A 23561-nucleotide genomic window follows, 5' to 3' on the forward strand; every position below is an offset into this window, starting at 1 on the left:
CCCAAGATGAGCCCACCTTCCTTGTGGAATGGGCTTTTACAGATTTAGGCTGCGGTAGTGCTACCGCAGAATGCGCCAGCTGAATAGTGCTACAAATCCAGCGCGCAATAGTCTGCTTAGAAGCAGGAGTACCCAGTTTGTTGGGTGCATACAGGATAAACAGCGAGTCAGTTTTTCTGACTCCAGCCGTCCTGGAAACATAAATTTTCAGGGCCCTGACTACGTCCAGTAACTTGGAATCCTCCAAATTCCCAGTAGCCGCAGGCACCACAATAGGCTGGTTCAAGTGAAAAGCTGATACCACCTTCGGGAGAAACTGAGGATGAGTCCTCAATTCTGCCCTATCCATCTGGAAAATCAGATAAGGGCTTTTATAGGACAAAGCCGCCAATTCTGACACACGCCTGGCCGAAGCCAGGGCCAACAGCATGACCACTTTCCACGTGAGATATTTCAAATCCACAGTCTTAAGTGGTTCAAACCAATGTGATTTCAGGAACTCCAAAACCACATTGAGATCCCAAGGTGCCACTGGGGGCACAAAAGGAGGCTGAATATGCAGAACTCCCTTGACAAAAGTCTGAACTTCAGGCAGGGAAGCCAGTTCTTTCTGGAAGAAAATCGACAGGGCCGAAATCTGGACCTTAATGGACCCCAATTTGAGGCCCAACGTCACCCCTGTTTGCAGGAAATGCAGGAATCGACCCAGTTGAAATTCCTCTGTTGGGGCCTTCCTGGCCTCACACCAAGCAACATATTTTCGCCAAATGCGGTGATAATGGTTTGCGGTGACATCCTTCCTGGCTTTGATCAGGGTAGGAATGACTTCCTCCGGAATACCCTTTTCCTTCAGGATCCGGTGTTCAACCGCCATGCCGTCAAACGCAGCCGCGGTAAGTCTTGGAACAGACAGGGCCCCTGCTGCAGCAGGTCCTGTCTGAGCGGCAGAGGCCAAGGGTCCTCTGAAAGCATCTCTTGAAGTTCCGGGTACCAAGCTCTCCTTGGCCAATCCGGAACCACGAGTATAGTTTTCACTCCTCGCCTTCGTATTATTCTCAGTACCTTGGGAATGAGAGGCAGAGGAGGAAACACATAAACCGACTGGTACACCCACAGTGTTACTAGAGCGTCCACAGCGATCGCCTGAGGGTCCCTTGACCTGGCGCAATATCTTTTTAGCTTTTTGTTGAGGCGGGACGCCATCATGTCCACCTGTGGTCTTTCCCACCGGTTTACCAGCATTTGGAAGACTTCTGGATGAAGTCCCCATTCTCCCGGGTGGAGGTCGTGCCTGCTGAGGAAGTCTGCTTCCCAGTTGTCCACTCCCGGAATGAACACTGCTGTCAGTGCTAACACATGATTTTCCGCCCATCGGAGAATCCTTGTGGCTTCTGCCATTGCCCTCCTGCTTCTTGTGCCGCCCTGTCTGTTTACATGGGCGACCGCCGTGATGTTGTCTGATTGGATCAGTACCGACTGGTTCTGAAGCAGGGGCCTTGCTTGGCTTAGGGCATTGTAGATGGCCCTTAGCTCCAGAATATTTATGTGAAGCGAAATCTCCTGATCTGACCACAGTCCTTGGAAATTTCTTCCCTGTGTGACTGCCCCCCAGCCCCGAAGGCTGGCATCCGTGGTCACCAGGACCCAGTCCTGTATTCCGAATCTGCGGCCCTCTAGTAGATGAGCACTCTGCAGCCACCACAGCAGCGACACCCTGGTCCTTGCCGACAGGGTTATCCGCTGTTGCATCTGGAGATGGGACCCGGACCATTTGTCCAACAGGTCCCACTGGAAAGTCCTTGCGTGGAACCTTCCGAATGGAATTGCTTCGTACGAAGCTACCATTTTTCCCAGGACTCGTGTGCATTGATGTACCGACACCTGTCCCGGTTTTAGGAGGTCTCTGACTAGAGATGACAACTCCTCGGCTTTTTCCACTGGAAGAAACACCTTTTTTCTGGTCTGTGTCCAGAATCATTCCCAGGAACAGAAGACGTGTCATCGGGACCAGCTGTGACTTTGGAATATTGAGAATCCAGCCGTGCTGTTGTAGCACTTCCCGAGAAAGTGCTACCCCCACTACCAACTGTTCTTTGGACCTCGCCTTTATCAGGATATCGTCCATGTACGGGATAATTAAAACTCCCTTCTTGCGAAGGAGTATCATCATTTCGGCCATTACCTTGGTAAAGACCCTCGGTGCCGTGGATAACCCAAACGGCAGCGTCTGGAACTGATAGTGACAGTCCTGTACCACAAATCTGAGGTACTCCTGGTGAGGGGGGTAAATGGGGACATGTAGGTACGCATCCTTGATGTCCAGGGAGACCATGTAATCCCCCTCGTCCAGGATCGCAATAACCGCCCTGAGCGATTCCATCTTGAACTTGAACCTTTTGATATAAGTGTTCAAGGCTTTTAAATTTAAGATGGGTCTCACCGAACCGTCCGGTTTCGGTACCACAAACATTGTGGAATAGTAACCCTTTCCTTGCTGAAGGAGGGGTACCTTGACAATCACTTGCTGTGAATACAGTTTTTGGATAGCCACCAACACTGCCTCCCTGGCAGAGGGAGTTGCTGGTAAGGCAGATTTTAGAAAACGGCGGGGGGGACGTCTCGAATTCCAGCCTGTACCTCTGAGATACTACTTGAAGGGTCCAGGGATCCACCTGTGAGAGAGCCCACTGTGTGCTGAAATTTCTGTGACGGGCCCCCACCGTACCCGGGTCCGCCTGTGAAGCCCCAGCGTCATGCTGTGGACTTACCGGATGCGGGGGAGGACTTTTGCTCTTGGGAACTGGCTGTATGCTGCAGCTTTTTCCCTCTACCTTTGCCTCTCGGCAGAAAGGACGCGCCTCGAGCCCTCTTGTGTTTTTGGGGCCGAAAGGACTGTACTTGATAATACGGTGCTTTCTTTTGCTGTGGGGTAGCTTGTGGCAAAAATGTCGATTTCCCAGCCGTAGCTGTGGAAACGAGGTCTGAAAGACCATCCCCAAACAGTTCCACCCCCTTATAAGGCAAAACTTCCATGTGCCTTTTTGAATCGGCATCACCTGACCACTGCCGAGTCCATAACCCCCTTCTGGCGGCAATGGACATTGCACTTATTTTTGATGCCAGCCGGCAAATATCCCTCTGTGCTTCACGCATGTATAAGACAGCGTCTTTTATATGCTCTACGGTCAGCAAAATATTGTCCCTATCCAGGGTATCAATATTATCCAACAGGGAATCTGACCACGCAGCAGCAGCACTGCACATCCATGCTGATGCAATCGCTGGTCGCAATATAATGCCCGTGTGTGTATATATAGCTTTTAGGGTAGCTTCCTGCTTTCTATCGGCAGGATCCTTTAGGGCGGCTGTATCCGGAGACGGTAGTGCCACCTGTTTTGATAAACGTGTAAGCGCTTTATCTACCCTAGGGGATGTTTCCCAACGTGACCTATCCTCTGGCGGGAAAGGGTACGCTGCCAATAACCGTTTAGAAATTATCAATTTCTTATCGGGGGAAGTCCAGGCTTCCGCACACACCTCATTTAATTCCTCAGATGCAGGAAAAACTACTGGGAGTTTTTTCTCACCGAACATAATACCCTTTTTTGTGGTACCTGGGGTACTATCAGAAATGTGTAATACATTTTTCATTGCCTCAATCATGTAACGGGTGGACCTATTGGAGGGTACATTAGTCTCATCGTCGTCGACACTGGAGTCGGTATCCGTGTCGACATCTGTGTCTGCCATCTGAGGTAGCGGGCGTTTTAAAGCCCCTGATGACATTTGAGACGCTGGAACAGTCACAAGCTGAGTAGCCGGCTGTCCTATGTCGTCAAACCTTTTATGTAAGGAGCTGACACTGTCACGTAATTCCTTCCATAAGTCCATCCACACAGGTGTCGACCCTTCAGGGGGTGACAACACACTTACAGGCATTTGCTCTGCCTCCACATCATTTTCCTCATCATACATGTCGACACAGCGGTACCGACACACAGCACACACACAGGGAATGGTCTGACAGAGGACAGGACCCCACAAAGCCCTTTGGGGAGACAGAGGGAGAGTATGCCAGCACACACCAGAGCGCTATATACCACAGGGATATCACCTATAAAGTGTGTTTTCCCCTTATAGCTGCATATATATTATACTGCGCCTAAATTTGTGCCCCCCCTCTCTTTTTTACCCTTTCTGTAGTGCAGGACTGCAGGGGAGAGCCAGGGAGCGATCCTTCCAGCGGAGCTGTGAGGGAAAATGGCGCCAGTGTGCTCAGGGAGATGGCTCCGCCCCTTTTTCGGCGGGCTTTCACCCGCAATTTTAAGATTTCTGGCAGGGGTTAATATACACCTATATAGCCTCTGGGGCTATATATGGTGTCAGTTTGCCAGCCAAGGTGTTATTTATTGCTGCTCAGGGCGCCCCCCCCCCAGCGCCCTGCACCCATCAGTGACCGCAGTGTGTGGTGCGCATGAGGAGCAATGGCGCACAGCTGCAGTGCTGTGCGCTACCTTGGAGAAGACAGAAGTCTTCAGCCGCCGATTTTCCGGACCTTCTTGCTTCTGGCTCTGTAAGGGGGACGGCGGCGCGGCTCCGGGAACGGACGACGAGGTCGGGTCCTGTGTGCGATCCCTCTGGAGCTAATGGTGTCCAGTAGCCTAAGAAGCCCAAGCTACCACCACTTAGGTAGGTTCGCTTCTTCTCCCCTTAGTCCCTTGGTGCAGTGAGCCTGTTGCCAGCAGGTCTCACTGTAAAATAAAAAACCTAAATTATACTTTCTTTCTAGGAGCTCAGGAGAGCCCCTAGTGTGCATCCAGCTCAGCCGGGCACAGAAATCTAACTGAGGCTTGGAGGAGGGTCATAGGGGGAGGAGCCAGTGCACACCAGATAGTCCTAATTCTTTCTTTAGATGTGCCCAGTCTCCTGCGGAGCAGTCTATTCCCCATGGTCCTTACGGAGTTCCCAGCATCTACTAGGACGTCAGAGAAAAAAGGTTAAACTTTCTACAAAGGAGTAATCGGCAGCCAAACACTCTTGGGGGTAAATGTAATCAGGTCAGAGTTACTAGAGGTGAGGTACTTCAGGCGAGAATGCCAGTATTTTTAAAGCGGTGATCATTTACAAGTCAAAACCAAGTTGGTTTTTCTTTCTTGGTGTTGTAGGAGCTACAGTATAAAATGCAATGCTTTGGTCAAAAAACACTGGCATGCGATTTGTGTTAAGGAAATTGAACTTACAAAGCTGCAAAGAATATTGAATGCAAGGAATGCATAAAAGCAGAACATTTTCTTTAATACAGTGGTGTAGTCTCAAATATATATATAAAAAAATACAAAAGCAAAGTACAAAGTATTGCAGTCCTATTCATACGCTTTCTTAATATATACAACTTCTATTTTAAACTTTTTGAAATTATTTAGTCATGGTATTAATAGATGAGGGCACATATCCATAGTGAAAACACTTTCAACATGTGTTGAATGTAGTGGTCTGATAATCTTACAGCTGCCAGAGGCCTTAAACCATAATGAGGAGTGCTTGTAAATATGTGTAATGGCGCAATACCTATAAATAAAAAATGTATTATAAAGCATAGATGTTTATCAGCTCTTTTTATCACCAGTGCTGATAAAAAAAAAAAAAAATAAACACACCAGCAACATCGGAACCCCTATATCAATTACTCAAAGAGCTGATATACATCTATGCTTTATAATACAACATTTATTTATAGGTATTGCACAGACACAATTACACTCGCTCCTCGTGATAGTCTATTTAAGTCAAATTCTTATACGGAGCTGCTTACAACCTAACCGTTTATTAGTGCAGTTTACACTATACATATAAAGCCTGCCAAACAGATGCAATATGTAACAGCACCTTGCTCCACTTGCCTTAGACGCTAATTTCCAGCAATTCCATTATTATTTTTTTAGCTATTATGTAGTAGTTCGGTGAAATGCTATGGTCCCGTCGCTGTATGTAGAGTATAAGAATATAGTAGATCTTTATAACCATATCCATAATATCCATTATCATGGGGTAAAAAAAAAAATTAAAGTGCAAGAGTTAGTCACGACCAAAAATGTCATAGTAAACCTCTTAGCTACTTGACTGGCATGGTCGCATGACACGCTTCCACACGAAGCTGGGCTTTACCTGACACGGATGCATCTTAGACTATCAGAAACGCCTACCTTCGGCTGCTGGAAGCTGATATTGCAGCAGCCGCTGGACTTATACTGCCTGGCCAGCCACCAGTGACCCGCGGATCCGCCTCCAGCCTTCTCCTCCTCTCGCCAACTGTGGCTTTAGGAAAAGATTATTTTCTTGCAACCTGAATTCTAACGGATCACAGAAGCTGTAAATCCCTGCGTCCACAGTGATCGGCGATAGTCACATGATTGCCCACCCATGGGTGTAGGATGAGAATCTTGTTCTGCGAGCAATATCACTTTGGAAAGAGTTTTATACAAAAAAAAGACTTTCCTGTGTGAAGCCTCCATATATACATACCTACACACACACATTGTATACTCTATATATATATATATATATATATATATACACACACACACACACACACACACACGTAATGCTGGTTATCCATACATCAATGTGTCTGAACCTCTAGGTGGACTGCCGTAGTCTTATTTGTTCACGGCGAGTGGAAGATCTTCATATGTTTCGTCATGGCTGATGAGGAAGACGTGTCTGAAATTACGTCAGAGATGTGTGATTGAATTTTATTTTAAACTTGAAAAAAACGAAAATGAAACTCATGAAATGTTACGGCAAGCATATGGTGGAGAAACAATTAGCCGTGCTGCAGTATTTTGGTGGTGGAAGCACCTCAAAGAGGGTAATTTGTAAATGACTGACGAAGCACGGTCTGGAAGGCCCACCACCGTGGTTACAGATGTCAACATTGCCAAAGCTGAGGAAATGTTGCAAAATGACAGGTTAATTTAACGCAAACATTCGGCTTTACTTGGCATCTCATGTGAATGAGTTCAAGATATTGTGACAAAAGAACTGTAAATGCATCAAAATACTGCAGAATGGTTAATTGTCTCTCCACCGTATGCTTGACGTAACATTTCATGAGTTTAACTTCCGCTTTTTCAAAGTTTAACTCAAAATTCAATCACACATCTCTGACGCAATCTTATCCGCCATGGCGAAACATACGAAGAGCTTTCACTCGCTGTGACCAAACAAAGAAAACTACAGCAGTCCAACACTAGATTCAGACACATCGATGTATGAGCCTCATAATAACCAGCATAGCGTTGCCACGTCTACCTATGGGACAGAAAAACAGAGGCAGTCTCATTATTTTTCAATCAGCCAGTGTGTATGTGTGTATATATAAATAAAATATAAAGAGTTCTCGTGGGAGTTAAACCGCCTTAAACTTCAATATATTGTATTAAAAGATTTTTATTCTTCGGGTTGGACATACATCCTCCCTAATATACAAGCGGAAATCACCAGATTGTAATTCCTCTGACCAATCAAAAAAAAAAAACATTTGTACATAAGATTGATGTATATATATGTATATATATATATTTTTTAATTTGTGTCAACTGACAAATATAACAATGTCATGAGTTTTATTGTTCATTTTATGTGAATAAAATTCTTTTAATACTATATATTGAAGTTTAAGGCGGTTTACCTCCCACGAGTACTCTTTATATTTTCTATCTATCTTTAATACCCTTTCTGACAGAAGATATTTCTTAGTGGTGAAGCTTATGGTACAGCGCAATATAGGCTTTTCACTTGGTGTTACGATATAGATATTATATATATATATATATATATATATAGATATTATATATATATATATATATGAGATATGGGGGGAGAGGGATATATAGCGACCGCTGTATCAATAAATATTTTCAGGCACCCACAGTGATAAAATCTAATTTAATCACTTCCTTATCTTTGGAGTGAGGTAGGTACAGGTTATCCAACGCGTTTCGTCTGATGAGACTCATCAGACGAAACGCGTTGGGTGACCTGTACCTACCTCACTCCAAAGATAAGGAAAATTTGTTTTTAGATACTTTTACTGTAGTTCTTAATTCATTTAGTGCTTTTAGTCCAGCTGTGTATTTATTGTTGTCCCATTTTTTTATGTATGTTTTTATGCATCTTTGTGTTCAATATTAAATTAGATTTTATCACTGTGGGCGCCTGAAAATATTTATTGATACAGCGGTCACTATATATCCCTCTCCCCCCATATCTCACATAATTCATCTCAGGGTTTTACCACTCCTGGTTTATTGAGGGACTAAGCTGACGCCCCATTACTAGCACTGGGGAGTATCATTTAGGTTAGCCTGTTTAATTACACATCTGTTTTTTATCACGTGGCGCAGTATTAATCTCTGTTTTTACGCATATATATATATATATATATATATATTAGTGGCAGGGACAGCATGATTCCACGTGAGGTTAATGTGAAATGGCAGGCTTTTGCAGGATTGGAGCACCAGCAACAGGTCTGATGGAATCCAGGTTGCGTTTTGGCTGAGTCTGTTATACGCCACAGCTAGGCTAATTACTTATCTGCTACCTTTAAAAATGTGTTTGTTCATTAGGTCATTGCTCCTGCAAATGGCCAGGCTATAGGTTGGGAGTTGAGGGTCTGGGGTTACATTAGGAGCCATTTGGGATCTGTACTATTTGTGATTACCAGAACTTGGAATGTTGTGCTTCTGTTTTAGAGACTGCCTGTAAAATGTAACCTGCAAAACCTGCATGAATTGTGTAACCTAGCTGAGGTGGAAATAAAGCGTGTTTAACTGTACTCCATCTAAGTAAATCCTGTCACATTTGGTGTCCGAACAGAGACATCAATTGCTGGACGATATCCGCAGCAAACCCTGATACTTTAACAGGATCCACCTACAGCGATGAGATGCATTGCAGGACACTACCCGCTGCACAGCGGTTTGGTGAGTTTAATCAAACTGGCAGTGGCTATGAATACAACTGTTTTTTTGCAAGCTGTGTAAACTACAACGTTTTTATTAATTCCTGTGTTTAGGGCTGGAAGCCCAGAAAATGGTGGGCAGTGTTAGAGGAAATATCTGAGATAGTCTGCTGGGAATCTGGCTTACCCTAGCTAGTTAATTAAGACTGCTAAATTTGTATATCAAAAGCATGGAAATATAGAGAAAGTTTTGAAATTGTTTGCTGAAGTGGCTGCTGGCCAACAAAATCTGGCTGCTGAACATCAAGTGCAGATTCAGGGGCAGCAAACACAGATCCAGTTGCAGCATGTTGAATTAAAGGAAATGAGAAAAGGTGGATAGGAGCGTGAGGTGTTACAAAAGCTTACAGCCTCAGATGATATTGAGGTGTTTTTATGCACTTTTGAATGCACTGCCGCATGGTTGAAGTAGCCAGAGGAGGAATGGGCTGCCAGGTTAGCTCTTTGCCTCACAGGGAATCACAGCAAGCATATACTGACCTACCCTCGTTTGAAGAAGGATATACCCAGCAGGGTTGGGGTGACGGGCCCCAGTAAAGCCTAGGAGATCCATGATTGGTGGCTGAACCCATCTGAGCCTCCAAGAGTACAGATGGCCAAGCTAGCCAGAATAAGTAAAACATGGCTACACGTATAGTAGAGATTATTGTTTTGGACCATGCCATACGAATATTAGACCGTGGTGTACAACACTGCGCCCTGCAGGCTGAACCCCAGACATTTGAGGAATTAGCCGTGGTGATTGAGAGGTGCCTGACTCTGGGAAAATTGAATAAAGTCAAGCAAAGGCTACAGCCAGTACCTTAGCCAAGAAACAGGTGCCCATTGTTAATTAAACAACTCACCTCCAGCCATATGTTTTAAGTGCAGTGAGCCCGGTCTTGTACGGAGGGACTGCCCAAAGCAGGGTGAGCCAATGGATTGCAGTGCAGGGAAAACAGCACGACCTGTAGTCAGCATGGCGGTTGAAAGTATTTCCCCAGATGAGACCACTCACCTTGGTTGTGCTGGCAGTGAATTGTCTATCATTTCTGCTAACCTGGTTCCTCCCTGGTCTGACCAGGTTTTACCCCCAGTAAAGGTGCTGTGTATACATGGGGACAAAGAAAAATACCCACAATTGCACCTGCTGGTAGTGAGTTAAGGATGACCAGTAAAAATGGTAGCAGCAGTAGTATCCAAACCTCCTTATCAGCTAATCCTGGGCCAGTACATCCCGCTGTTACAAGAGGTGGTTACCTGGCATAACAGACATGCAGATGCTGAGCTGATCCAGGAGCCAAGATCTACTGGCCAAGGTTATGACTGTAAAGCCCTCTCTTGCCAGTGAGCAGAAAGGGGAAAGTGAGAATGAGACACATTGGTCCCCACATTGGTGAAAGTGTCTCTTTGGAGGACTTAGGACGGGATCAACAGAACAGTGCATCTTTCCAAAGAGCTATGAATAAATTGCTCCAGACGCACATGGAATACGCAGCAGTATATTTAGAGGATATTGTAATTTTTAGCTCTGACTGGGAGACGCACCTTCCAAAGGTGGAGGGACTTTTACAGTCTCTACAGGCACACAGGTTCACAGCTAACCCAGAGAGGTGTGCCAATCGGGATGGTGGTGGCAAAGTATCAGGGGTATAATCTAGGCAGAGGGCAAGTTAAACCTCAACCCAGCAAGGTGGAAGCAGTCCTCACGTGGTCTAAGCTAAAATGTAAGTCGCAACTCAGGACATTCCTTGGTCTGGTAGGCTTTTATCGTAGGTTCATACACGATTTTGCCACTAGGGCAGACCCTTACCTGAATGTCTGCGGAAGTAGTCCCCAGACAAGATAGTATGGTCTAAGCCTGCAGAAACTGCTTGGCAGGATTTAAGGCAAGCTTTATGTGCAAAGTCTGTATTGCAAGCTCCTGATTTCAGAGAGCAGTTTGTGTTTCAGACTGATGCCTCTGGGACAGGGTTAGGGGCAGATCTTTCAGAAAGAGATAGAAGTGTAAGAGAAACCCATCTTCTACCTTAGTGGGAAATTGCTGCCCAGAGAACGCAAGTACTCAACTGTGGAGCAGGAGTGCTTGGCGATTAAATGGGCACTAAAGTCAGAGATACTATTTGTTGAGGCGAGAATTTCGGCTAACCACTGACCATGCACCCTTGCAAAGGATGCACACAAACAAGGTGAATACTTGTGTGACTTGCTGGTTTCTGGACTTACAGCTGTTCAAATTTGACGTGCAGCATCATCTAGGGAAACAGCACTTCAATACAGGTGCCCTTTCTAGAAGGTTTATTGGTCCTGATCCTCCTGGCAGGAGGAGGAAGAGTAGGGTGTAGAAGGGGATCTATGGGAGCTAGGTGAGGGGTGTGTTCCCAGATATATGGCACAAATAGGTTTGGGCGAGGCAGCGAACTCACTTGGTGAATTCATAGCTTTGATTGGTTGAAGCTAAAGGGGAAGGATTATGGCAGGGACAGCATGATTCCACATGAGGTTAATCTGGAACGGCAGACTTTCGCAGGATTGAAGCAACAGGTCTGAGGAAATCCAGTCCAGCTTTTGGCAGTCTGTTGTACGCCACAGCTGGGCTAATTACTACAACGTGTCTGCTACCTTTAAAAATGTGTTTGTTCAATAGGCCATTGCTCCTGATTCCAGCAAGCGGCCAGGCGATAGGTTGGGGTTCTGGGGTTACGTTAGGAGCCATTTGGAATCTGTACTATTTGTGATTGCCAGAACTTGGAATGTTGAGCTGCTGTTTTAAAGACTGCCTGTAAAACCTGCATTGTGTAACCTGCCGGAGGTGGAAAATAAGAATTTACTTACCGATAATTCTATTTCTCATAGTCCGTAGTGGATGCTGGGGACTCCGTCAGGACCATGGGGAATAGCGGCTCCGCAGGAGACAGGGCACATCTAAAGAAAGCTTTTAGGATCACATGGTGTGTACTGGCTCCTCCCCCTATGACCCTCCTCCAAGCCTCAGTTAGGTACTGTGCCCGGACGAGCGTACACAATAAGGAAGGATCTTGAATCCCGGGTAAGACTCATACCAGCCACACCAATCACACTGTACAACTTGTGATCTGAACCCAGTTAACAGTATGATAACAAACGAAGTAGCCTCTGAAAAGTTGGCTCACAACAATAATAATTACCCGATTTTTGTAACAATAACTATGTACAAGTATTGCAGACAATCCGCACTTGGGATGGGCGCCCAGCATCCACTACGGACTATGAGAAATAGAATTATCGGTAAGTAAATTCTTATTTTCTCTAACGTCCTAGTGGATGCTGGGGACTCCGTCAGGACCATGGGGATTATACCAAAGCTCCCAAACGGGCGGGAGAGTGCGGATGACTCTGCAGCACCGAATGAGAGAACTCCAGGTCCTCCTTAGCCAGAGTATCAAATTTGTAAAATTTTACAAACGTGTTCTCCCCTGACCACGTAGCTGCTCGGCAAAGTTGTAATGCCGAGACCCCTCGGGCAGCCGCCCAAGATGAGCCCACCTTCCTTGTGGAGTGGGCCTTTACAGATTTAGGCTGTGGCAGGCCTGCCACAGAATGTGCAAGTTGGATTGTGCTACAGATCCAACGCGCAATCGTCTGCTTAGACGCAGGAGCACCCATCTTGTTGGGTGCATACAATATAAACAACGAGTCAGATTTTCTGACTCCAGCTGTCCTTGAAATATATATTTTTAATGCTCTGACAACGTCCAGTAACTTGGAGTCCTCCAAGTCGCTAGTAGCCGCAGGCACCACAATAGGCTGGTTCAAGTGAAAAGCCGAAACCACCTTAGGGAGAAAATGAGGACGTGTCCGCAGTTCTGCCCTGTCCGAATGGAAAATCAGATATGGGCTTTTGTACGATAAAGCCGCCAACTCTGAAACTCTCCTGGCTGAAGCCAGGGCCAGTAGCATGGTTACTTTCCATGTAAGATACTTCAAATCTACAGATTTGAGAGGCTCAAACCAATGAGATTTGAGAAAATCCAAAACTACGTTTAGATCCCACGGTGCCACTGGGGGCACAATCGGGGGCTGTATATGTAGTACACCCTTGACAAAAGTTTGTACTTCAGGCACTGAAGCCAATTCCTTCTGGAAGAAGATTGATAAGGCCGAAATTTGAACTTTAATAGACCCCAATTTGAGGCCCATAGACAATCCTGCCTGCAGGAAATGTAAGAATCGACCCAATTGAAATTCTTCCGTTGGGGCCTTCTTGGCTTCACACCACGCAACATATTTTCTCCAAATGCGGTGATAATGTTGTGCGGTCACTTCCTTCCTAGCCTTAATCAAGGTAGGAATAACTTCCTCTGGAATGCCCTTTTCTTTTAGAATCCGGCGTTCAACCGCCATGCCGTCAAACGCAGTCGCGGTAAGTCTTGGAACATACAAGGTCCCTGCTGAAGCAGATCCCTTCTTAGAGGTAGAGGCCACGGATCCTCCGTGAGCATCTCTTGAAGTTCCGGATACCAAGTTCTTCTTGGCCAATCCGGAGCCACTAGTATTGTTCTTACTCCCCTTTTCCGAATAATTCTCAGTACCTTTGGTATGAGAGGCAGAGGAGGAAACACATACACTGACTGGTACACCCATGGTGTTACCAGAGCGTCCACAGCTATTGCCTGAGGGTCTCTTGACCTGGCGCAATATCTGTCCAGTTTTTTGTTGAGGCGAGACGCCATCATATCCACCTTTGGTTTTTCCCAATGGTTCACAATCATGTGGAAAACTTCCGGATGAAGTCCCCACTCTCCCGGGTGAAGGTCGTGTCTGCTGAGGAAGTCTGCTTCCCAGTGTGCCACTCCCGGGATGAACACTGCTGACAGTGCTATGACATGATTTTCCGCCCAGCGAAGAATCCTTGCAGCTTCTGTCATTGCTCTTCTGCTTCTCGTGCCGCCTTGTCTGTTTACGTGGGCGACTGCCGTGATGTTGTCCGACTGGATCAACACCGGCTGACCCTGAAGCAGCGGTTTTGCCAAGCTTAGAGCATTGTATATCGCTCTTATCTCCAGTATATTTATGTGAAGAGACGTCTCCAGGTCTGACCATACACCCTGGAAGTTTCTTCCCTGTGTGACTGCTCCCCAGCCCCGTAGGCTGGCATCCGTAGTCACCAGGACCCAGTCCTGTATGCCGAACCTGCGGCCCTCTAACAGATGGGCACTCTGCAACCACCACAGGAGAGACAACCTTGTTCTTGGTGACGGTGTTATCCGCTGATGCATGTGCAGATGCGATCCGGACCATTTGTCCAGCAGATCCCACTGAAATGTTCGTGCATGGAATCTGCCGAATGGAATTGCTTCGTAAGAAGCCACCATCTTTCCCAGGACTCTTGTGCATTGATGTACTGACACAGTTCCTGGTTTTAGGAGGTTCCTGAACAGTTCGGATAACTCCCTTGCTTTCTCCTCCGGGAGAAACACCTTTTTCTGAACCGTGTCCAGAATCATTCCCAGGAACAGCAGACGTGTTGTCGGGGTCAATTGAGATTTTGGAAGATTCAGAATCCACCCGTGTTGCTGAAGCACTACTTGGGTTAGTGCTACACCGACTTCCAGCTGTTCTCTGGACTTTGCCCTTATCAGGAGATCGTCCAAGTAAGGGATAATTAATACGCCTTTTCTTCGTAGAAGAACCATCATTTCGGTCATTACCTTGGTAAAGACCCGAGGGGCCGTGGACAAACCAAACGGCAGCGTTTGAAACTGATAATGACAGTCTTGTATCACGAACCTGAGATACCCTTGGTGTGAGGGGTAAATTGGGACATGCAGATAAGCATCTTTTATATCCAGGGACACCATGAAGTCCCCTTCTTCCAGATTCGCTATCACTGCTCTGAGTGACTCCATCTTGAACTTGAATTTCTGTATGTACAGGTTCAAGGATTTCAGATTTAGAATAGGTCTTACCGAACCGTCCGGCTTCGGTACCACAAATAGTGTGGAATAATACCCCTTTCCCTGTTGTAGGAGGGGTACCTTGACTATCACCTGCTGAGAATACAGCTTGTGAATGGCTTCCAATACCGTCGTCCTTTCTGAGGGAGACGTTGGTAAAGCAGACTTTAGGAACCGGCGAGGGGGAGACCTTTCGAACTCCAACATGTAACCCTGAGATACTATCTGCAGGATCCACGGGTCCACCTGTGAGCGAGCCCACTGATTGCTGAAAATCTTTAGTCGACCCCCCACCGCTCCTGAGTCCGCTTGTAAAGCCCCAGCGTCATGCTGATGGCTTTGTAGAACCCGGGGCGGGCTTCTGGTCCTGGGCAGGGGCTGCTTGCTGCCCTCTCTTACCCTTTCCTCTGCCTCGCGGCAGATAAGACTGTCCTTTTGCTCGCTTGTTTTTATAGGAGCGAAAGGACTGCGGCTGAAAAGACGGTGTCTTTTTCTGTTGGGAGGGGGTCTGAGGTAAAAAAGTGGATTTGCCGGCAGTTGCCGTAGCCACCAGATCCGATAGACCGACCCCAAATAATTCCTCTCCTTTATATGGCAATACTTCCATATGCCTTTTGGAATCCGCATCACCTGACCACTGTCGCGTCCATAAACTTCTTCTGGCAGATATGGACATCGCACTTACTCTTGATGCTAGAGTACAAATATCCCTCTGAGCATCTCGCATATAAAGAAACGCATCCTTTAATTGCTCTAGAGTCAATAAAATACTGTCCCTATCCAGGGTATCAATATTTTCAGTCAGGGAATCCAACCACACTACCCCAGCACTGCACATCCAGGCTGAGGCTATTGCCGGTCGCAGTATAACACCAGTATGAGTGTATATACTTTTCAGGGTAGTTTCCAGCCTCCTATCCGCTGGATCCTTGAGGGCGGCCGTATCAGGAGACGGCAACGCCACTTGCTTTGATAAACGTGTGAGCGCCTTATCCACCCTAGGGGGTGTTTCCCAGCACGTCCTAACCTCTGGTGGGAAAGGGTATAATGCCAATAACTTCTTAGAAATTAGCAGTTTTCTATCTGGGTTAACCCACGCTTCATCACACACGTCATTCAATTCCTCTGATTCTGGAAAAGCTACAGGTAGTTTTTTCACCCCCCACATAATACCCCTTTTTGAGGTACCAGCAGTATCAGAGATCTGCAAAGCCTCCTTCATTGCCGTGATCATATAACGTGTGGCCCTGTTGGAAAATACGTTTGTTTCTTCACCGTCGACACTAGATTCATCTGTGTCGGTACCCGTGTCGACTGACTGAGGTAAGGGACGTTTTACAGCCCCTGACGGTGTCCGAGACGCCTGAGCCGGTACTGACTGGTTTTCCGGCCGTCTCATTTCGTCTACTGACTTTTGTAATGTACTAACATTATCACGTAATTCCATAACTAAAGCCATCCATTCCGGTGTCGACTCCCTAGGGGGTGACATCACCATTACCGGCAATTGCTCTGCCTCCACACCAACATCGTCCTCATACATGTCGACACACACGTACCGACACACAGCAGCCACACAGGGAATGCTCTAATCGAAGACAGGACCCCCTTAGCCCTTTGGGGAGACAGAGGGAGAGTTTGCCAGCACACACCAAAAGCGCTATAAATGTATATAAACAACCCTAAAAGGTGTTGTTTTTGTTATAAGCGCTTTTAATATATAAATATCGCCAATTTATGCCCCCCTTCTCTTTGTTACCCTGTTTCTGTAGTGCAGTGCAGGGGAGAGTCCTGGGAGCCTTCCTCACAGCGGAGCTGAGCAGGAAAATGGCGCTGAGTGCTGAGGAGAATAAGCTCCGCCTCCTTTTCGGCGGGCTTTTCTCCCGGGTTTTGAGAAATCTGGCCTGGGTTAAATACATGCATATAGCCTTAATGGCTATATGTGATGTATTCTTTGCCACTAAAGGTATTTAATATTGCTGCCCAGGGCGCCCCCAGCAGCGCCCTGCACCCTCCGTGACTGGTCAGTGAGAAGTGTGTAGCAACAATGGCGCACAGCTGCCGTGCTGTGCGCTACCTTCATGAAGACTGAAGAGTCTTCTGCAGCCTGTTTCCGGACCTCCGATCTTCAGCATCTGTAAGGGGGGGTCGGCGGCGCGGCTCCGGGACGAACCCCAGGATGACCTGTGTTCCGACTCCCTCTGAAGCTATGTCCAGTAGCCTAAGACTCCAATCCATCCTGCACGCAGGTGAGTTGAAAATCTCTCCCCTAAGTCCCTCGATGCAGTGAGCCTGTTGCCAGCAGGACTCGCTGAGATTTAAAACCTAAAAAAACTTTTTCTAAGCAGCTCTTTAGGAGAGCCACCTAGATTGCACCCTGCTCGGACGGGCACAAAAACCTAACTGAGGCTTGGAGGAGGGTCATAGGGGGAGGAGCCAGTACACACCATGTGATCCTAAAAGCTTTCTTTAGATGTGCCCTGTCTCCTGCGGAGCCGCTATTCCCCATGGTCCTGACGGAGTCCCCAGCATCCACTAGGACGTTAGAGAAATAAAGTGAGCTGAGCTGTACTCCGTCTATGTGATTCCTGTCACTATATATATTAGAGAGAGAAAGAGAGGGTATATGTGAGAGATCATTGTAAAGTTTCTTTTCTGTATAAAACTTTTTCCAAAAATGGGCCAAAACAAAAAACATACAAAAAACGAATAATGTAAATAATAGTAGCTATTTAAACCTGATTCACTATAATTTTATTGACAAATCTGCATATTTGTTCATAAAGTTATACTGGATCAGAGTTAAATCTCTTTAATAATTTTTCCAAAAGTTTTCCCAAAAATTTAGTCACCTAAGTGGTTAAATTTGAACTGGAATAACGACTGTTACCTTTTACTCAAAACATGGAAGGCTGGATAGATAATTTACAGGTATAAAATGACCTAGTCATTTTCTTTTTGTTTTATTCAGTTGAGATTAATAGTTACTTCATCTGATCTGCTGTACAAATGCTCTCATTGTTACATAAGTGATTGGAAAAATGGGCTACAGATGTATCCACCGTTATCTTGAGTAGTTTTCTGTGCCTAGTCACAAAATGACTTATTAGCATAAACCCTTCAGCTATTGTTCTCAACTGCAATACAATACAGAGAACAATACAGCAGGGCATTAAGTCTGACTGGCCAGTCACAGTTAATCCTATTAACCGTCAAGATAAATGTGGATACATCTGTAAGTAGCGTTATCAGCTATTGAAAGTGATCACTGTTTTCTATTACAGATATATGCTCAGTGCTTACCATTTTTTGTTTTCAACTCCACTTGTTATACCATTGATCTAAACTTTAAATAGAACCCTTGTTATGATAACAGAAATGATTTCACAATCTCAAATCAAAGTCAACACTGCAGTGAGGAGAGCTTTTCTACTTTATTACAAAGAGAAGAAGCCTTTATGTGGTCAGAAAATACAAGATTGATCTTTTTTTTTTCTTCCTATGAAACGCTGCTGTTCAAACAGCCAGAGTGAATTGTCTCAGTCCACTTCCTTAAGTCCCATCACGTTCACTTGGGTATGGATGTCCTTGGCTGCTGAAAATCTGGCCCTTTAGTGCACAGGGCGACAATGGAGTCCCCTGACCAGCAGTTCCAGAATGTCCCATTTTCATATATTGCATCCATGCACACCTCCTAAAAATGAGGTACAGCAGGGCAAACATTTCCAAAATAGGTGTCATATATATAATATATACACATTCGTACATACATACCTTTATTCATGTGATGTCCAAAAATTTAAAAAAAATGTACACATTTATTACAAAATCGTAACAAAGACTGGACAGTGTTTTGCTCATTCTGGAAAGATGAAGCTCAGTAACACGCAACTCTGGAAATTGTCCAAAGGCTGCGGCAATATCTTTCTCCTAAACAGTGAATTATTCTTGTTGTCTGCCCATTCCCTACCACAGGGACCTGCAGAACCTTGCACTGCAATGAGACACAGACTCCTCTGGCTGTGAAGGGGCTGAACATGGCAGAAAAATTGCCTTTCAAAACAGAAGGGGGAGTAAAACAAAGGAAGGTGACCTTGCCCATCTTTCCAAATGAAATACGAGAAGGATCTTAACATAAAAATGCACAAAACATGTGTTTCTTTTATTACCAATAGTGCTACAATGAACAATGCAAACTTTGCTGTCTAATCTTTTTTTTTTTTCTCTCTCGCTCTCTCCCTTTGTACAATTTGGAAACTGAGTGGTAAACTTTGTCAGTATACTGTACTTGTGTGTGTATCTGTGTACAGACCTAGGTCTGTCTGCTGGCATAAAATGAAAACCAAAAAAAAAAAAAAAATAACCAAAGAGGAAAAAGAAAAAAAAAATAATACCAGACCCTGCTCAAACTAAAGAGAAACAAATAACAATTCTAGTTGTTGGGCAGCACATAATTAGTAAGGCAGGACCTCAAATGATGATCCCTTTGCATGAGACAATTGCCAGATCCTCAAGGAATTAAAACCAGAATGACTGAGCCTCATCAGTTCTGCGGTTTTGTTGCGTATTGTGCTGAGACAGCCATACCCCATGAACAGGGAAGTCTTTAGAAGGCTTGCTGAGCAGGATTGTAATTGAAGGTGGATGGCAGATGAGGCCTTTCTTCTAGCTTGTCATATTCCAAATGGAACTCCTGCCCGGAAACAAAAAAAAAATATTTGATTTTAGTAGGTATGGTTCAGGAACAACTGTTGATAGCTGAAATAAAATTATGTTTCATAACAAAGCATCATCCAAGAGGTAAAAGAGTAAATGAGCACCATCTACATTTAATAGCTAATATACAGCTTTCCTCTCATAACAGTATCACACAAAAAGTCACACCATTTTGACACATATACAATATTGCCAATATTCCTAGCTATACAAAATTAAGTAGCCGTATCTTTATGGACACTACAAATAGAAGCAGGGCAGACATTCTTTACTTTGTGCTGAGCCCTGAACATCCATGTATCTGAAGTCCATTATTGTGTTCCTATAATGGGCAATCATTTGGATACAATCAGAATTCTGTTCTCTGTATTACTCTGGCTGAGTGGTACATAACTCACTCACTAAAACCTGTGCAATTGCTTGATTTTTTTGTATTCTGCAGCACATACAGATGTAGCCATGCTTATCTAACAAACTTAGCAGGGGTGGTCTTCAGTATGCCAACTGTCAGGATCCCGGCGTCGGAATCCCGACAGCCGGCATACCGACACTTTTTCTCCCTCGTGGGGGTCCACGTCCCCCTGGAGGGAGAATTAAAATAGCGCCACCGTGCCCGCAGCGTGGCGAGCCCGCAAGGGGCTCATTTGAGCTCGCCACACTGTCGGTATGCCGGCGGTCGGTATGCCGGCGCTGGTATGCTGGTCGCCGGGAGCACGGCTGCCGGCATACCGTACTACACCCCTTAGCAGTAGTACCCAAAGTAGGAATGTAGCACAAAAGGCAAACAAGGTATTAGCATGCATAAAGCGGAGAACTGATGCAAGGGATGAGAATGTTATACTCCCATTATATAAATCACTAGTAAGGCCTCATCTTGATACTGTGCACAGCTATGGGCACCATACTACAAAAAGGATATTCTGGAACCAGAAAAGGTTCAGAGATGGACAACCATGATGATTAAGGGTGTGGAGACGCGCGAATACGAGGAAAGGCTTGCTAGGCTAGGCATGTTTACACTGGAAAAAAGGAAATGAAGAGGGGACATGATTAATATTTACAAATATATAAGGTGTCAATACAAAGAGCTAGCGGGGGATTTGTTTTGGGTAAGATCATCACAAAAGGACATGTGGACACCCGCTTAGGTTAGAGAGGAGATTTCGTACACAAAGGCGGAAAGGTTTCTTCACAGTAAGGACAATATGGATTTGGAATTACCTGCCTGAAAGAGCAGTAATGGCGGACTCTGTCAAAACTTTTAAGAATGGGCTAGATAAATTCCTAATGGATAAGGATATACAGGGTTATGGGGGATAAATCATGCACTATAGTAAGAAATAAATGAAAAAATAAAAAAAGGAATAGACATAACGGCTAAACATTCACCACAGTTCAAATTAGTCTTAAAATGATTAGTGTAGGAGATCACTAAGGTTGAACTTGATGGACAAATTCTCTTTTTTTCAACCTCAGAAACTATGGGGGTAATTCAGACCTGATCGCTGCTGTGCGTTTTCGCACAGCGGGCGATCAGGTCCAAACTGCGCATGCACCGCAATGCGCAGGCGTGCTGCATGGGTACAAAGCGGATCGCCGCTCAGCAATGGGGTTGTGCGACGGATCCGTTCGCACGGGCGATCGCAAGGAGACTTACAGGAAGAAGGCGTTTGTGTGCGTCAACTGACCGTTTTCAGGGAGTGTCTGGAAAAACGCAGGCGTGTACATGCGCTTGAAGGGAGGGTGTCTGACGTCAATTTCCGGTCCCCGGACAGGCTGATGTGATCGCAGCGGCTGTTTAAGTCTTGGGCTGTGCAGAGATTGCACAAGATCTGTTTGTACAGCTCTGCTACACATGCGTTCGCAAATTGCACAGCTAAAATACACTCCCCCTGTAGGTGGTGACTATCTTATCGCAGCAATGCAAAAATCGTTTGCGAACGTTCAGGTCTGAATTATTCCCTATGTTACTATGTTTTCTGCAATTCTGCATGGTGCGCCAGGCTGTGACTATTCACAGCCTGTGATCGCTAACAGAATTAATGTAGTGATTGCCAGCTGCAAATAATTGCAACCTGACACCTATGCAGCATCACATATTTATATTTTACTTTATTTTGGGTTAATTATTATATCTGTCTGAAGGTGGTTTCTCCATTATTTGACAACTCGTTGAAAAGTTTAGCTATGATTATCATACTTCACCATAGCAAACCCTTCCGTATCTGTAAATGCCACCAGACAAAATAGTGAAGCTCAGAACTAGTTTAGCCTAATGCCAAATTATAGATATTCCTCCTGGGTGTGGATATTCAAAATGGATATTATATTGAGATTGCAGGAATGTGAACATAGCGGTTTCAGGTGATTGCAGCCCTGACCCCAACTGTACCCTAACCGCAGCCTAATACGGACACTAAAATGGACTGTCAACTTTCTGCCGGTCAACATTTTATGCATGCTGACATTATTTATGTCGACAAAACGTGTGCATAGTATTCCTCCTCATCATCATGTAGTTGTGCCTATACTACTCACCACCACAATGACACATTCAGCAGCCAGCAACAATGACTTCACACACCATCCTAAGCACTGCCAGTAACAGAACTGCCCTCCTCTCCTGCCGTTCAAGCACACAATTTGAAACTGCAGAAATGGCTACTTTACTAACTTTGTAGAGGATACAAGCATCTGAGACAACACACAGGCCAGGGATTACCATTTCCCTACCCATCAAGCAGTGCACACGGTTCCTCCATTCTACTGCACATAGCAAAAACCACTCCTGGTTTTAATTACCGTATTTTCTGCTTCACACTGGTTCCTGCAACTTGCTCTCCTCTTCCATTCTAACTATACTGGCTCATCCATGCAACAAACGTCGGAAGTGCTCTGTCAGTGCCCTGTCCTCTAGTCATGATCTGCAACTTCCTTCCTGCAACAGCTTTTCTGCTATGAAATACACTGGTTACTGTAATGTAAAAACACCCGAAGGCTGAATGTCTAATAGCATACTGTAAAAGTAATGATTTTATTGTCATTTTCAACTGACTTTTATAAGTCTAAAACGCGGAATACCAGAAAGCTGAAAAAGCCTATTTGGTTTCCTTAAGTTTAATGTGTTCCTTTGCAAAATACATTTCCATACCCTCCTATAGATTTTCTTTTCTGGGAAGGAAAAGTAACCAAAAACAACAACAACAAAAAACACTAAAAAAGTAAAAGGAAGAGTAATGCGCATATACCGTAGGTTTTGGTAGTACGCCTTATGCAATGTTTCCCACTCTGTTGCAGTTTCCATATGATGGTTCATTTTGCTAGAGCTAGAAACATGGCAGGTGCCTGACATTAATAAATACACTACTTTACACCCAATATGGGAAGCAAAGCGGCACAAGTGCTTGGAGTCTTTTTGGACTCAATAAACAAACAATATTACTTGTACTGCTTCACAGTCCTGTTGGCTTTGGGTTACATCAGGGGTGGGCATTTTTCCCTTTCAGTGCTAGACATTCAACACTACAAGCAAAACCAATTTCAGTGTCACTATAACAACATATACAACCATTTACAAAAGTAATAGATGTGTATTAAAAATTACAGCAGCTTCCCATGCCTCTCTTTTAAGAAGCTAGTTTGCGCAGGATAGGTTGATGAATTTTTTAGTTTGGAGACGAAGACTCGCTTTAGAATTTTGTAAGGTTATTAGACTATGAGCAGGACAGACTGTGGCAAAGTTCACTAACCAGAGTTTCAGGCTTCCCTGGACATACAGGCCACATGTTGGTTCTTCTGTTTATAGTGTCAAAAGGGTCTCCTCTGTGAGGGAAGGAGCAGCATAGCATGCCTAGTAAAATAGGGACTGACCATAAAAGAGGGACTGACACTAATGCCACAGGTCA

General features: G+C 45.1%; 1 protein-coding gene across 6 annotated transcripts in view; it reads right to left on the reverse strand.

Moving 5' to 3' along the window:
- Positions 1-18355: 18355 nt before the first annotated feature.
- CNOT2 (CCR4-NOT transcription complex subunit 2) overlaps positions 18356-23561 on the reverse strand; it is a 234323-nt gene continuing 229117 nt past the window's right edge. For all 6 annotated transcript variants that reach the window (XM_063927475.1, XM_063927472.1, XM_063927471.1 and 3 more), the window contains one exon: positions 18356-19633. In XM_063927475.1, the coding sequence (XP_063783545.1) occupies positions 19547-19633 (87 nt within the window). In that variant the 3' untranslated portion in view covers positions 18356-19546. The remainder of the gene's footprint in view (positions 19634-23561) is intronic.

The sequence above is a fragment of the Pseudophryne corroboree genome, chromosome 6, assembly GCF_028390025.1.
Source record: "Pseudophryne corroboree isolate aPseCor3 chromosome 6, aPseCor3.hap2, whole genome shotgun sequence".
NCBI classification, from domain to species: domain Eukaryota; kingdom Metazoa; phylum Chordata; class Amphibia; order Anura; family Myobatrachidae; genus Pseudophryne; species Pseudophryne corroboree.